The following is a 14456-nucleotide window of genomic DNA, read 5'->3' as shown; positions in this document are numbered from 1 at the left end:
TTTTGTATTTTTCTCTCAATTTTGTGTGTTTTTGTATTCATATTGTGTATTTGTTTTTTGTTTTTTTTGTTTTTTTTGGGGGGGGGTTGATCACCAGTGGACCCCGTCAGCTCTATTTCTCTATCTGTGTAAATCAATAATAATGTGTTGAAATGATGTTTTTGTGTTGGATAAACCTGAGACTTAAGTTCTTTTTGAAGGATTAATAAACACATCATCCTATTGGACAGTTGGACTATATTTAAAGCTGTACTCTTTAGTGTCACGTCCTGTGAAGTAAACATGCACAGTTTAATACACACCGTGTTGTTGTTATTGTGTCCCACAGGAGGCCATCATCTCCCCTGTATCTGCTGATGTTCTCTATCTGTTCAGAGTCCAGGCTGTGTGCACCAGCGACATGCGCAGTGACTTCAGCCAGAGCATGCTCTTTAGAGGTAACACACACACACACACACACACACACACACTGTTTGGTTCTTCACTCTCACCACTTTTCCTTCCTCTTGTTGTTTTTCTCCAGCCAACACCACTCGTATCTTTGAGGGAACGAGGATTGTTAAGAGTGGGATGGTAAGACTGTCCTTCACATGTTGTCCACCAGAGGGCCACGTGCATTATTTTCACTGTTTGATACATGTTTAACTTCTGCTATACTGGGCTCATAGAGCGTTTCCTGTCAATATTAGCTACGTTAGCATTTCAGAAGCCTTTACCATGTGTTTGCTGTGTTGTGATGAGTTGTGTTACGTTATGTGTAGTCGTCTCCATGCTGATTGGTTGTGTAGTCGTCTCCATGCTGATTGGTTGTGTTGTGACACTTCTACATCACATTTCAATGCATTTTCTTCACATTTTTTCCACTTTCAAGACATTTTCAGCATTTATGAACCCTTTCCACCACTTTTCCACCTAATTTCACATATGTTGTGATGAACAAACTCAAAATTAAGCAGGATGCTACGTTGGAAAATTTAGGCAGGTTGGAATCCAAGAAGTTGATTACGCAGCTTCTGAGATAAAGGCCACAAAATTGGAGTTACTGCTTGAGAGATGGACCTCAAAGGCTGAAAAGAAATTGTGCTCAGCTGGCCGAAAACAAATCCCTATCTTCATTCAGCTCCCCCACAGTCAGCTGTTCAAGGCCGGCTTATCTATTCTCCAGGATGTTCGTGTTGAATACGTGCTGTGTCGTCTAATTCTGTATGCTGAGGAGGTTTTTGCCTAGTTCTACACTGTGCTCCTCAAAGAGAACTCAGTTTAGGACCTGCCTTTTTTCCCCCTTTCTTTTCTTCCTGCCTTAGTGGTGACCCACAGTTCTCTCCGCTCCCGTCCTCCCATGTTATATGTGATTGTCTTTTCATGTTTTTGACTGAAATTTGTCCCTTTCTGGGACAAATAAAGGACATCTCATCTCAAAAGGAGCAAAAATATGGCAAGAAAAAGTGATGAAAATAGGCTAAAATATGGCAACTTTTTTGTAGTTGCAGAAAAAAAGGGTAAAAATAAGTAAAAATGAGCTCAAAGTTTCTTGAAGGCATCTAGTGACCCCCTCCCAGTGTCTCGCAACCCCAAATGGGGGTCCTGACCCCAAGGTTAAGAAGAGGAAGAACAACAACAACGTCGGTGGGGTAGAGGGAGTCAGCATGTTGGAATCTGAAAGGAAAAACAATGTGGCGCCCTGTCAGCCAATGATTCAGTTTTTAGTTTGTATGGATTGATTGATTGATTGATATTCTTCAGCCCACAGTGTCTCCGGCCTCCTCAGCTGACATGGCTCCCATCTCCTCCGGCTCCTCCACATGGACGTCTTCCGGCATACCTTTCTCCTTCGTCTCCATGGCAACGGGTATCGGCCCCTCCTCCAGTGGGAGTCAGGCCACCGTGGCGTCGCTGCTGACCAGCGCCCTATTGGCCGGGCTGGGCTTCAGCGGCGGTGTCATCTCGTCCTTCCCCAGCTCCGTGTGGCCCAGCAAAACGCTGACTCAGCAACCGACCAATGCTAGAGTCATCAACGCCCTCGCCCTAAAAAGGGCGTCAGCCAAAGACAAATGTACACGACAGGGTGAGAGAAGTGGGAATGACCAGGGATGGATGGAGAACCATGAAAGTGAGGAAGAGGAGGAGGAGGAGGAGGAGGAGGAGGAAGAAGAAGAAGAAAAAAGGAGTAAAAAGAAGAGGACGAAAACATCTGGACGCTTCAAAGACGACCAATCAGAGGCCAGCGTGAAGGAGACGACGGAGTTTGAACCAATGAGAGAAGAGCAGCTGTGGGACGAGACCATTGGTCCTCATCAACAAGGTGAGTCCACACACACACACACACACACACACACACATTTAAAAACTTTAAAAAATTAAGTCAATAAGATGTCCTACAGTCCCTCATACAGCTCATAATAGCATTTAGATTAAATATGTATTCAAAGTTTGTGTGTTATTGTCATTTTGTTTGTTTTTAGTGTAGTTTTGTGTATTTTTTGTGTTGTGTGATTTTTTTGGCATTTTGTATATTTTAGTATTGTTTTGTGTTTTATTGTAATTTTGTTTGTTTTTTGGGGCTATTTTTTAATTTAGGTTGTCATTTTCTATATTTATCTCTCATTTTGTGAGTTTTTTCTTGTTTCTCACAGTCATGCTGTGTATTTTTTGGTGTCATTTTGTGTATTTTTGCTGCTCTTTTATATCATGTTCTTGTATTTTTGTTTGTTTTATTTTGTCATTTCAAGTTTTTTGTATCTCTGCTTTTGGTTTGTTTTTTTTTTTTGTTTTTTTCTGTCATTTTAGTTGCTTTTGTTCTCATTTATTGTATTTCTTTCTTGCTAAATATTCAGTCACTTAATTTCCCGGGCGTGATATTAACCCCTAAACATGCATGTCAGGTATTTTCGTGTCATATTAGAGCCTGATTTTTAACATTTTTTTTCAATTTTTCTGTTTATTTTTCATTACCACAAAGAGTCTCTCCCTGTGTCTCTTCATTAGTTTTTTATCTTTCTGAGTACAATAGCAAACTGGAAAAGTTGTTGAAATCTGACCAGGTTTCAGGTGTTATTTTAATCTTTTTATCAGTTGTCGCACCATGTGAAAATAGAAGGAGGCAGACATTGTGTGAGAAAAGTGTTTAATCAACCATTACCACATTTCACAGGAAAACTGCTGTAAAACTTGTCATCCGGCTAATAGAAGTGGATGTGTGGTGTTAAGTTTCACACTTTTTCACAATGGTAATTGTTTTAATTAAATCCGTTTTTATTTCTCTGTCTCCTGATGATTAATTCACTATTGTGTTCAGATATGATGTCCAACCATTAAAAACAATCACTTCTGCAGTTAATTTAACAACTTTACTTTATAAACAACTTTTTTCACAGCAGGGTCACAAACATGTGATTGGATCTGATCTGAGGGTCACATGATCAATAATAATGTTAGTATTAGAATAATGACCAATCAGAGCATTAACATTCTGAGTATTTTTGTGGTTATGTGTATTTTTGTCTCATTTTGTGTTTTCTTGTCTTATTTGGTGTGTTTTTGTAGTTTATTTTTAATAAACTTTATGTATATTTTTCAGTAATTTTGTATATTTCTCTATTTCTGTGTGTTTTTAAAGTTGTCCTTTTTAGAATTTTTTCTGTCATTCTGTATATTTGTGTCATTTTGTAGATATTTGTCTGTAATCTCTAATTTTTGTAACCATCTTTATAATTTTCTTGTAATTCTGTGTATTTTTTTGTGGCTGTTATGTTAATCATTTTTGTGTATTTAATTAGTCATCTTTTGTGTTTGTTTTGTCCTTGTGTGTATTTTTCTGTCATTCTATTTGTTTTTGTTGCTGTTTTGTGTATTATAAATCGTTCTGTTATTATTGTGTATTCTTCTGTTCTGTATATACAGTATCTGTTGTTATTTAGTTGATTTTTGAGACATTCTGTGTGTTTTTGTTACTGTTATGTGTATTATGAATCATTTTGAGTATTGTTGTTGCTGTTTTTGTATATTTTGTTATGTTATTGTATTTCTGTTGTCCTTCTGTGTATCTTTTTGTCATTCTGTGTGTCTTTAGTGTCAGTTTGTGCGTTTAACTTAACATTAACAACTAGCAGTGGCTTGAGGGCTTCATGGGGCCCCCGGGGGCCACTCGTAGCCTGTGTGTGGCGTTACGTTACACACACGTTTTTATATGGTGGGATGAAACCACCATCACAAAGAGTCCATAGACGTTTGTTGAACCCAGAGGCTGAAGTAGAAGTTCTAACCTGTTTTCATCACTTTCTATCACTGCTCTCCTTGTTGAGTCATGTGACTTCTTAAGCCCCTCCCTCCCCAGTGATGGCCTACTTTCACACATGTAGGCTCAGACTCAGTCTCTGCTCCATTTATAGTTACATGCATGTGCTTGTTGTATGTAACTGTGTGTGTGTGTGTGTGTGTGTGTGTGTGTGTGTGTGTGTGTGTGTGTGTGTGTGTGTGTGTGTGTGTGTGTGTTTATTTATCTGCTGTTTGGCACACGGCCATGTTGGTCAGACTCAGCAGCACTAGCGTCAGCAGCAGCTCTATGCTGTGTGTGTGTGTGTGTGTGTGTGTGTGGATGTTTATGAAGGAGATGCTGGGTTTAGTGAGGATGTGGGACCGCTGTGGTGCGTTCAGGCTCAAAGGCTCAAAGCCACACGTCTGAGGGCCAATGGGAGCCGGTGTCAGCTCCACTAACATCACTGCTACTGCTACTGCTGCAGCAGTGGCGCCTGGTAGGTGAGGAAGAGCTGGTTGGAATGGTTACAAAGTTAACTTGGCAAGACCTGTATTCACAAGGCAAATACGTATTTTGCAATTGGAAATTGAAACAGCAAAATTTGTGGAAAAAAATTAAATATCATTGGTTAAAATTTCTGAATTGTAAGAATTGTTCATGTGAAAGACTTGTTATTGTGTGTATTTTGTTGTTGAGTAATGTCCCTTTATGTTCTTTTTACTAATTAAATTGAAAATAATAATGCAGGAAAAACAGAAGACTGACCTTGACCGTAAATATAATACCTTGAGTGAAGGTCAAATAGAATAAAACACAACAGACTGGTGTGCATTAGATGTGTTTCTTTATGTTGGCTGAGCTTTGTCGTACTGAGAGTGTAGAGGTCTCACGTTGTTCACTTTTCTGAGGAGTTCTTCACCTTAAATATGAGGGATATAGGAAAAAAGAATTTTAAATTTTTTTTTTTTGCGACTTCATGAACTTTGACCTCTATCTTTTTACTGGTAGGTCGTACAGCTTCTGGTCCAAATAAATAAAATACTCCACTTGAGATGAGCTTTTGAAATATAAGCATCGACCTTGTACAGTAAATATTTGTAGAGATATGGATTTGACACTTGACTCGACCGTGACCTTGACCTTGATGTTTTGGCTCCAAAAAAGGTCGACTGCACATCCTTGACATTGAGATGACTTATGTGTCATTACTGCTGCATTAATAGTCTGGCAGGAGTTCCAGGATTTTCAATTTTTCATTGCCAAATACAACTACTGTAGCAGAGCTGTGGTTATTATGGGTTCAAACCAGAACTTCTACCACAACAATGTGATTCTCTTATCCGAGGGCCACATTATCAACATTCATGTCAGCAATTAGAAGAATGACCTGTCTGAAGATGAATAAAAGCTTGAAAACACACTTTTGGTGTGATTTTAAATTCAATTTTGTAGATTATCTTGTTAATATGGCAAATGTTTGTTGTCTTTTAGTGTGTTTTTGTTATATTTTGTCTGTTCTTGTTGTCATTTTGTGCATTTTTCTGTCATTTTGTGTGTCTTTGAAGTATTTTTGTTGATGTTGTTTCTGTAGTCATTTTTTTTGTGTTTAAGTGGTTATTTAGTCTGTTTTTGTTGTCATTTTGTGTGTTTTATGAATATTTTTGTCACTTTTTTTTTTTTTTAAATCTTTGTGTCTGTGTTGCTTTTTGTACTTTTCTTGATATTTTGTGCATTTTGCTGTCGTTTTCTGTGTTTCTGGAGTTTTGTGTATTATGTTGTTCTTCATATAACTTCCAACTTCATGGAGTACAATTTTGTTTTGGTCTCAACTGGTCTGAAATATAGGCGGAGTTTGAGATTCTTACCGGGGGGTGGCGGTAAAAGAAAAAACAGAATTATATATATATAGACCGTATCGATATCTGTGCCACCCACAATATGTGTAATATATACAATATTGCATAAATCATAAGTAACATCTTTGATAATGTTGACTGGAAACATTTGCATTGACGCGTTGTTTAATGTTGTCAATTCATGATAAAATCTTTCTGCTTAATTTTTGCTGCAGTACCATACATGACCTGCTGGGGGCAGTGCCGCTTCACCATTTACACTGTGAAAAACAATAGAAGAAGAACCAACCTAAAGTCTCTCAAAAGATTTTAAAAGAACAACAAATTAATTCATATATATTTTGTACAGTCACTGTGTTTTATGGCACTAAAAACATTTGTATGTTATTTACATTATATTAAGACGTATTTTTTCAAATTAAACTTAAACTCAAAAGAAACGTAAAAAGGAAGAGACCAAATCTTGTACAATTAGAAATGTATTTATTTTCCACAAAGGCATCTGTATAAATTAAAAGGTTTGTCAAAATGTACAAATATTTTTCAAATTAAATAACGCCAATTAATTCAATTACAAAAGGCAAAAAAATGCTACATTTAAAATCTCTAAAACTGACACATTACGTTGAATCTGATTGGTCGGCTATGACGTGATGCATTTGATTGTTGTATTAAAGTAAATATCACATGACTTATTCGACCAACCATTGTATGGTTCAGTCAGCATTGGAGTCATTATTTTGCCTCCTCTCATCCTTCAATAAAAAACGTTGTTTCATTTCAGACGATCCCAAAACTGTGGGCAACGTGAGCCGCCGAGGTCGGCCGGGGTCTCCTCAGGGGCCGAACTGTGTGGAGTGGCTCCTCCCCCTGGTGCTGCTCTCAGTTTTGACCTTCGTCTGCCTCACTGTGCTGCTGGCTGCGCTCGTCTACTGGAGGTACACACACACACACACACACACACTCATCCCAAAATTAAAATTACACACTTTATCTAATAACAGTTATTATCTAGTTAATTAACTTCTATGATAATGAATATAAATACAAATATAAATCATAAGTGTGCTTCAGCAAAATAGGCATTACACACACACACACACACACACACACACACACACACACAGACGGTGACCTCTTCCTTTTTAATATGTATCTGTTAACAGGCAGTAAAAACTTGTCCTTGTTCAATGAGGCATTTAATCGATTGAATAAAACTGAGTAGCACAGATTGATTAACTCATCAAACTAATTAGAAAGTTTCTAATAAAGATTTTTTATATATATATATATATATATATATATATATAGGGCTGAGACTTTATTGCATTAATTGTGATTAATTGATTAATAAATTACTGAAAAATAATGCAATAAAAAGAATCTCTTTTTTTTTTTTTTTGCACTCCAAACCGCGTGGAACCTTTCTCATTTCACAAGTTCCTAGTGTACCCATAACACTGATGCACAGACCACAACACAAGAAACAGGAGAACCAGAGGAGACGTCACTGCTGTGCTTCATGGGCATTAATTTAGTTTAAATAACAAAAACAAAACTAAAGCTCAGTTGTGTGAAAATTGTGTAAGTTTGTGGATCAGTGGAGCTCTGCTAGCTTCAGCTACAGTAGCACCTCAATGTTAAACATGTAGCAGTTAGCACCTCAATGCTAAACATGTAGCAGCTAGCACCTCAATGCTAAACATGTAACAGCTAGCACCTCAAAGCTAAACATGTAGCAGCTAGCACCTCAATGCTAAACATGTAGCAGCTAGCACCTCAATGCTAAACATGTAGCAGCTAGCACCTCAATGCTAAACATGTAGCAGCTAGCACCTCAGTGTAGCAGCAAACACCTCAATGCTTAACATATAGCAGCTAGCACCTCAATGCTAACATGTAGCAGCTAGCACTTCTCAATGCTAACATGTAGAAGTAGCACCTCTCAATGTTAACATGTAGCAGCTAGCAGCTCAATGCTAACCTATAGCAGCTAGCACCTCAATGCTAACATGTAGCAGCTAGCAGTTCAATGCTAACATGTAACAGCTAACACCTCAGCAGCTAGCACCTCAATGTTAACATGTAGCAACTAGCATTTCCATGCTAACATGTAACAGCTAACACATCAGCAGCTAGCACCTCAATGTTAACATGTAGCAGCTAGCATCTCAATGCTAACATGTAACAGCTAACACCGCAATGCCAACATGCAGCAGCTAGCACCTCAATGCTAACATGTAGAAGCTAGCACCTCAATGCTAACATGTAGCAGCTAACACCTCAATGCTAACATGCAGTAGCTAGCACCTCAATGCTAACATGTAGCAGACATCACCTCAATGCTAACATGCAGCAGCTAGCACCTCAATGCTAACATGCAGCAGCTAGCACCTCAATGCTAACATGTAGCAGATATCACCTCAATGCTAACATGTAGCAGCTAGCACCTCAATGCTAACATGTAGCAGCTAGCAGGGACAATGGTCCTAGTGGAGCAGACAGTGTCTCCAATCCACACTGACACTCAGACAGGGTTCAGAACCAATAATAAATCCATGAGTGACAAATGAACAAAGTCAGTGATAAATGATTGTAGTGACAGTCGACCACTCTGTGGTAGAGGATGTGGGCGGGGCTAGAAGCGCTGCTACAGATAGCATCGTCTGACCAAACTTATCAACTGTTATGTAGAAAAACTATTTCAGACTAAATTCATCATCTTCATCAGTTGTTCTGTTTATTTCATGATATCTACAGATATTATAAATATTTTACACTGTTCAGTTTATATTTCTCTGGAATGTTCTGGACTTAGTGATGTTTTTATTTTAATACAAAAACATTTTTGTTTTAAAACATTTACTAAAAATCCAGAAAAGCATGAATATATATGTAAGTTAGTGTTTTGTGAACAACGTAATCATAATATTCTTTATTCATATTACACATTATGCAGCACTCTGTAATGGAAATAATAAACATTGTTTAGTTGTTTAAGATCATTTATTGTTTTCATTGATTCAGTCAGATACCAACATACATTTAAAATAGAAAAACGTTGTTTCTCGTGTCAGATATTGTTAGGCCAATAATTTAGATTAATCAAGATTAATTATTTACAAAGTCTCAAATTAATTAGATTTTTTATTTATTTATTTATTTTAATCGAGTCCACATCTAGTTTTTTCTACATCATTTACTTTTAAACACATTTTCTTTGGACTGAACCAATGGCAGAATTTAACCAAAAAATATGTTTGGAACCATCTGTGAATAATTTGTGACATCGGCTTATATATAATATTTCTTGCTGATTAATTAATCTGCAGACAGGTTTAATCTGTCTGAAAGCTAGTAGAATGTTTCATTAATGATTTAACACTAAAGTGACATCATCTCATAGTGTGGGACAAATTAACTTGTATTACAATCATATTGTAAAAATAAGTCTGTTCATTTTGTGACTAAAAACAGAAATTCTCATTAGTTTCTGCAAATTACAAAACCAATGCTTTCTTTTGATTTTCTGTCATAATAAATCAAAGCTGTTGCCATAAATCTTTGGGTAACGTTTGATAATAATTTTAACTTTGATCATCATGTCATAAAGTCATGTTTTTATCATCTCAGTAATATTAGCTCACATCAGGTGGATTTTAAACCGTTGTACGTGTTTTTATTCCATTATTGGAACAGCCTATTTTCATGTTTTCATTTAAACACTTTGCTTCTTACACTGGCTCCCTGTTTTTTTTTATTGATTTTTAAAATATTATTGATTACTTTTAAAGCTTGCATGGCTCCACGTTATATTTCTGAGTCTTTTCTATAGAACCTTCCAGAGGAAACCAGACTTTCTGATGCTGTAAATTCCTTTAAATCACGCCTTAAAATACACTTCTACCTGATTTTATATAGATCTGATTTTATTGGTATAAATTATTGGATTATTTTGTTCTAATCTTACTATTAGTTTATTGTTTCAAACTTGCATTTTTATCATCATGTAATATGTATTATCGATTGTGCATTTTATTTCATGCATAGCACTTAGTATAACTGCTCTATGAATAAAGTTTATTATTATTATTATTATTATTATTATTATTATTATTATTATTATTATTATTATTTTGACCCAAAACTGCCAAAATTCCAAATAAATGAATAAAATAATAAAAGTAAAAATAAAAACTAAACAAAAATACTAATATTTTTTTATATGTATAAAATAAATGATTAAATGATTAAAAGTTAAAAAAATCAAATTAAAAAAAAAATCGTATATGTAATTTCTTTTTTATTTCTGCTTTTATTTATATTTAACTTTTGATCTTTAGTGTAACCTAAACCTTTCATGTCGTACTTCACATTAAAGCCTCTAGAAAAGATATTCAACATATCTTGATCTAACTTTCATTTGGCCTCTAACTCTTAATTTTTAAAATTTGTGTTAGTAAAATAAATCAAACAAATATTTTGAAACTGGATTTGTGTTTTTTTTTCTGCGATGACCTCAAATCATCTGACTTTTGTCAAACTGTGACTAGAATGCATCATGACAGCAACAGTCTCACACCAGGAAGTGGCGTGGGGTTGATCTATGTGTGTGTTAGTAGTGTGACACACACAGAGGAGGCCCCGCCCCCTTCATGCCCTGTTGAGGTGTGTCGTCCTGTCTCGCCCTCTTTCACTTCACGTTAGCAGCAGAATGTGAACGTCTCCAGTATTAGTCCTGCACCAGGATGAACTCTCTGTGCTCACTCTGTGTCAGGTAAAGGTAGGGAGGGAGGGACACACACACACACACACACACACACACACACACACACACACACAGGGCTGCAGCTGTCAGGGAGGAAGCTCAGATCTAATAAGACAGCACAAAGACTCGCTGAGGGCACTTTACTGTCAACAATTGGACGTCATTTATTTCTTCAAGTCGTCCGTCAATCTTTCATCTTTTTTTCATCTCCTCGTGTGAGTCAGAAATAGTTTTAGCAGAAATCACTGTGTGTTTGTTTCTCGTTAGAACGGTTTTAATCAAAACCAAAGTACAATAACTACTCTTTTACTTTGTGCAGCATTCATTTATTATATGTATGCAGAATGTTAGCTTTGTTTGGGTTTATCCGTAGATTCATAAATAAAAATACAGCAAAAGTTACTGAGCAAACCTTTAACAACAGGTGATGATGTTGACTTGTAAATAACTTGTGTTGTGGCAATAGAAGGTTTCCTTGGGGAAAGTTGTCAACAGGTCACTCCAGTTTGCTGTAATAATTTAGATAAACTAATGTCTTAAGAGAAAGCAGCTCTGATTGGATAAAACGCCCTCCAATCATCTTTAAGAAGAAACTTTCATTTTCAGTCCCTGCTGACAAAAAATATGATTTACTTCAACAATAATTTACTCTTGAATGTTCCTAAAACTGAAGAGAAATGTCTCTCTATAGACATATTTAGTTGTGTTTGTTTGTCTAGTGTCTAGGTTCATTTCAATGCCTCAGTTTGAATAGAGAATAAAGTCTCGTCTCGTACTCGAAAGCTTTTTTACTTGATATTGTCTCGGTCTCCAACTGCCCAGATTAGGGTTTTCCATCAAAACCAGCACAGATTTCTGCTGAATTGTTTCAGGCTGGATATTTGATGTTATTAATAGTTGAACTGATTCATTATTGTTGACATTTCAATGAAAACCTTTCCCATTGGCTCACTGATTGTTCTTCTCCTTGTAAATCTGATGTGTTTCTTTGTGTCGACAGCTGCAGAAACTGGGAGAATCATCTTATTTCTAGTCAGAAATCCGTCTGAACACGTACTGTACATTCATCTGACTAATAAACATCTGGTTTTCACAAATTTGAAATAATAATGGACTTATCAGTGGCTTTTTAATACATACAGGAGTTTATTTTTCCAAGAATTTAGTGAAACCAATTTGTTAAGAGTTGAGATATTCACATGCACTATTTTGATTGAAGACAACTTTTGTTTTTATTTGTTTGTCAAATGTATTTGAAAGAAACTAAAATTAAAGAGAGAGAGAGAATGTTCTTTACCTGTTCAACCTTAGCATGGTTTTTAAAATAGTTTTTTATGGCCTCGGTCTTGTCTCAGTTTTGATCTTGGTCTTGTCTCTGTCTTAGTCTTAGTCTTGACTCAGGCGCGACTCCCAAAAGTGTTGGTCATGTCTCGGCCTTGTCTCGGTCTTGGTCTTGACTAAGCCTTAACTCCCAAATGTCTTGGTCTTGGTCGTGATTCAGTCGCAACTCACAAAAGTCTTGTTCTTGTCTTGTTCTTGTCTTGGTCTTGTCTTGTCTCGGTCTTGGTCTTGACTCAGTCTTGATTCCCAAAAGTATTGGGCTTGTCTTGGTCTTGGTCTTGGTCTTGGTCTTGGTCTTGGTTTTGGTTTTGGTTTTGGTCTTGGTCTTGGTCTTGGTCTTGGTCTAGGTCTAGGTCATTACTTGGTCTGATTCTTGACTCAGTCTTGACTCCCAAAAGTTTTGGTCTCGTCTTGGTCTTGACTCGGTCTCGACACCCAAAAGTCTTGGTATTGTCTTTGCCTCTGTTTGTCTCGGTCTTGACTAAGCCTTGACTCCCAAAAGTGTTGGTCTTGACTCCCAAAAATCTTGGACTCATCTTGGTCTTGACTTGGTCTTGGTCTTGATTAAGCCTTGACTCACAAAAGCCTTGGTCTTGGTTTTGACTCCCAAAAGTCTTGGACACATCTTGGTCTTGGTCATGACTTGGTCTTGGTCTTGATTAATCCTTGACTCACAAAAGTCTTGGTCTTGACTCAGTCTTAGTCTTGTCTCAGTCTTCTGTTGTCTTGATCTTGGCTTGTCCGTCTCAGTCTTGGTTTGACCTGATCTTGACTCCCAAAATACTTGGTCTTGTCTTGGTCTTAGATACGGTGGTCTTGAGCATAACAATAAACCAGATAGAGACGAATCATGTTTAGATGTTCTTGTTGTTGTTGTTTGGACAATTGCTTCACAAAGTTTTACCCTGAGAAAGATGAAGATACTCCACATGAGCGTCTTCAGTCTCTAGTTTGAGGTTTTTCTAAGTAAAACGTTTCTATCATAAAAACAGATTTAAGGCTGGTAAGATAATGTGTTCATCTGAACAAAAGAAGCTCTGAACATTGCATTTTATTAGTTATTCTTTTTTTTCTTTTTTGTTCTATAAACCTTGTGATGCTTGAATGTTTCTAAAAGTAATGGAAATAACATAAAATCTGTGTAAATCTGCTGCTGATTCGAGTCTGTGTTTCTTGCTATAGACGGTGTTTCCAGAGAGGACATTCCTGTAAGAACGAAAACGATTCATCAAGACTCGAAGCGAGTGAGACCAACGTCAGCGTCAACCTGCCAGGTAACACGTTTACAACTTTTTTCACAGGGGGCGGAGCTACAAACATGTGATTATATCTGATCTGTGGGTCACATGATAAATTCTTCTCAATCAGCATTAAAATAATGACTAATATGAGCATTAACACAGGAAACAACGAAGAACGGTTTGTGTGTTTTGGATGATTTTCTCTTATTTTGTGTGTTTGCTGTTATTTTGTGTTTTTGGGTTCATTTTGTGTTTTTGGGTTCATTTTGTTTATTTTTCTTGTCGTTTTGTGAGTCACTGCGTATTTATATTGTCATTTTGTATATTTGTCGGTCATTTAATTGTTTGTTTTTGAAGTCATTTTGCGTAATTATGTTGCCATCTTGTATATTTATCATTAATTTTGTGTGTTATTAAAACATATCAATAAAGGCCTTTTTGTGGAATTTTTTTTTGGGCTTTTGTATATTTTTCAGTCATTTTGTGGATTTTAATTTATGTTTTCTGTGCCTTTAATTTGAAGACACAAAATTAGACTTGGTGCTGCAGAATGTGTTTTTATTGTCAGTCTAGTATATTTTTCTGTTAGTTTTGTGTATATGTGTGTTTTGGGAGTAATTTTGCATGTTTTTTCTGTCCTTTTGTGTATTTTAGTTGTTGTTTTGTGTATTTCTCTGTCAATTTGTGTATTTGTATATATTCTATTTAATTTAGAGGTGAACTGTTTCTTTTTGTTGTCATTATGTATGTTTTACCATTAGTTTTGTGCATATTTATAGTTGTTCATCGTAATTTTGTGTATTTTTCCTGTCATTTTGTGAATTTTAGTTGTTGCTCAGTATATTTTTCTGTCATTTTGTGCATCTCTATGATTTATTCTGTGCATTTCCTTCGGGGGCCTCACTAAATTAGACCAAGAGCTGTGTGTGGCCCCCGGGGGTTTCCCATGTCTGCTTCACTCGGTCCTTTTCCTTCTGCTTGAATCCTGAAATAAA

The 14456-nt window shown here is 36.4% G+C and overlaps 1 protein-coding gene across 1 annotated transcript in view; it reads left to right on the top strand.

The window, feature by feature from the left end:
- Positions 1-14456, top strand: part of LOC114463275 (receptor-type tyrosine-protein phosphatase gamma-like) — a 303535-nt gene that overhangs the window by 262386 nt on the left and 26693 nt on the right. The window contains exons 10-14 of the mRNA XM_028446736.1: positions 329-437; positions 524-573; positions 1744-2302; positions 6896-7049; positions 13403-13494. Coding sequence (XP_028302537.1) covers positions 329-437; positions 524-573; positions 1744-2302; positions 6896-7049; positions 13403-13494 — 964 coding nt within the window. The remainder of the gene's footprint in view (positions 1-328; positions 438-523; positions 574-1743; positions 2303-6895; positions 7050-13402; positions 13495-14456) is intronic.

This window comes from Gouania willdenowi, chromosome 5 (assembly GCF_900634775.1).
Source record: "Gouania willdenowi chromosome 5, fGouWil2.1, whole genome shotgun sequence".
Taxonomy (NCBI): Eukaryota; Metazoa; Chordata; class Actinopteri; order Blenniiformes; family Gobiesocidae; genus Gouania; species Gouania willdenowi.
The sequence above is the reverse complement of the archived record's forward strand: the minus strand, read 5'-3'. Positions and strand labels throughout refer to the sequence as shown.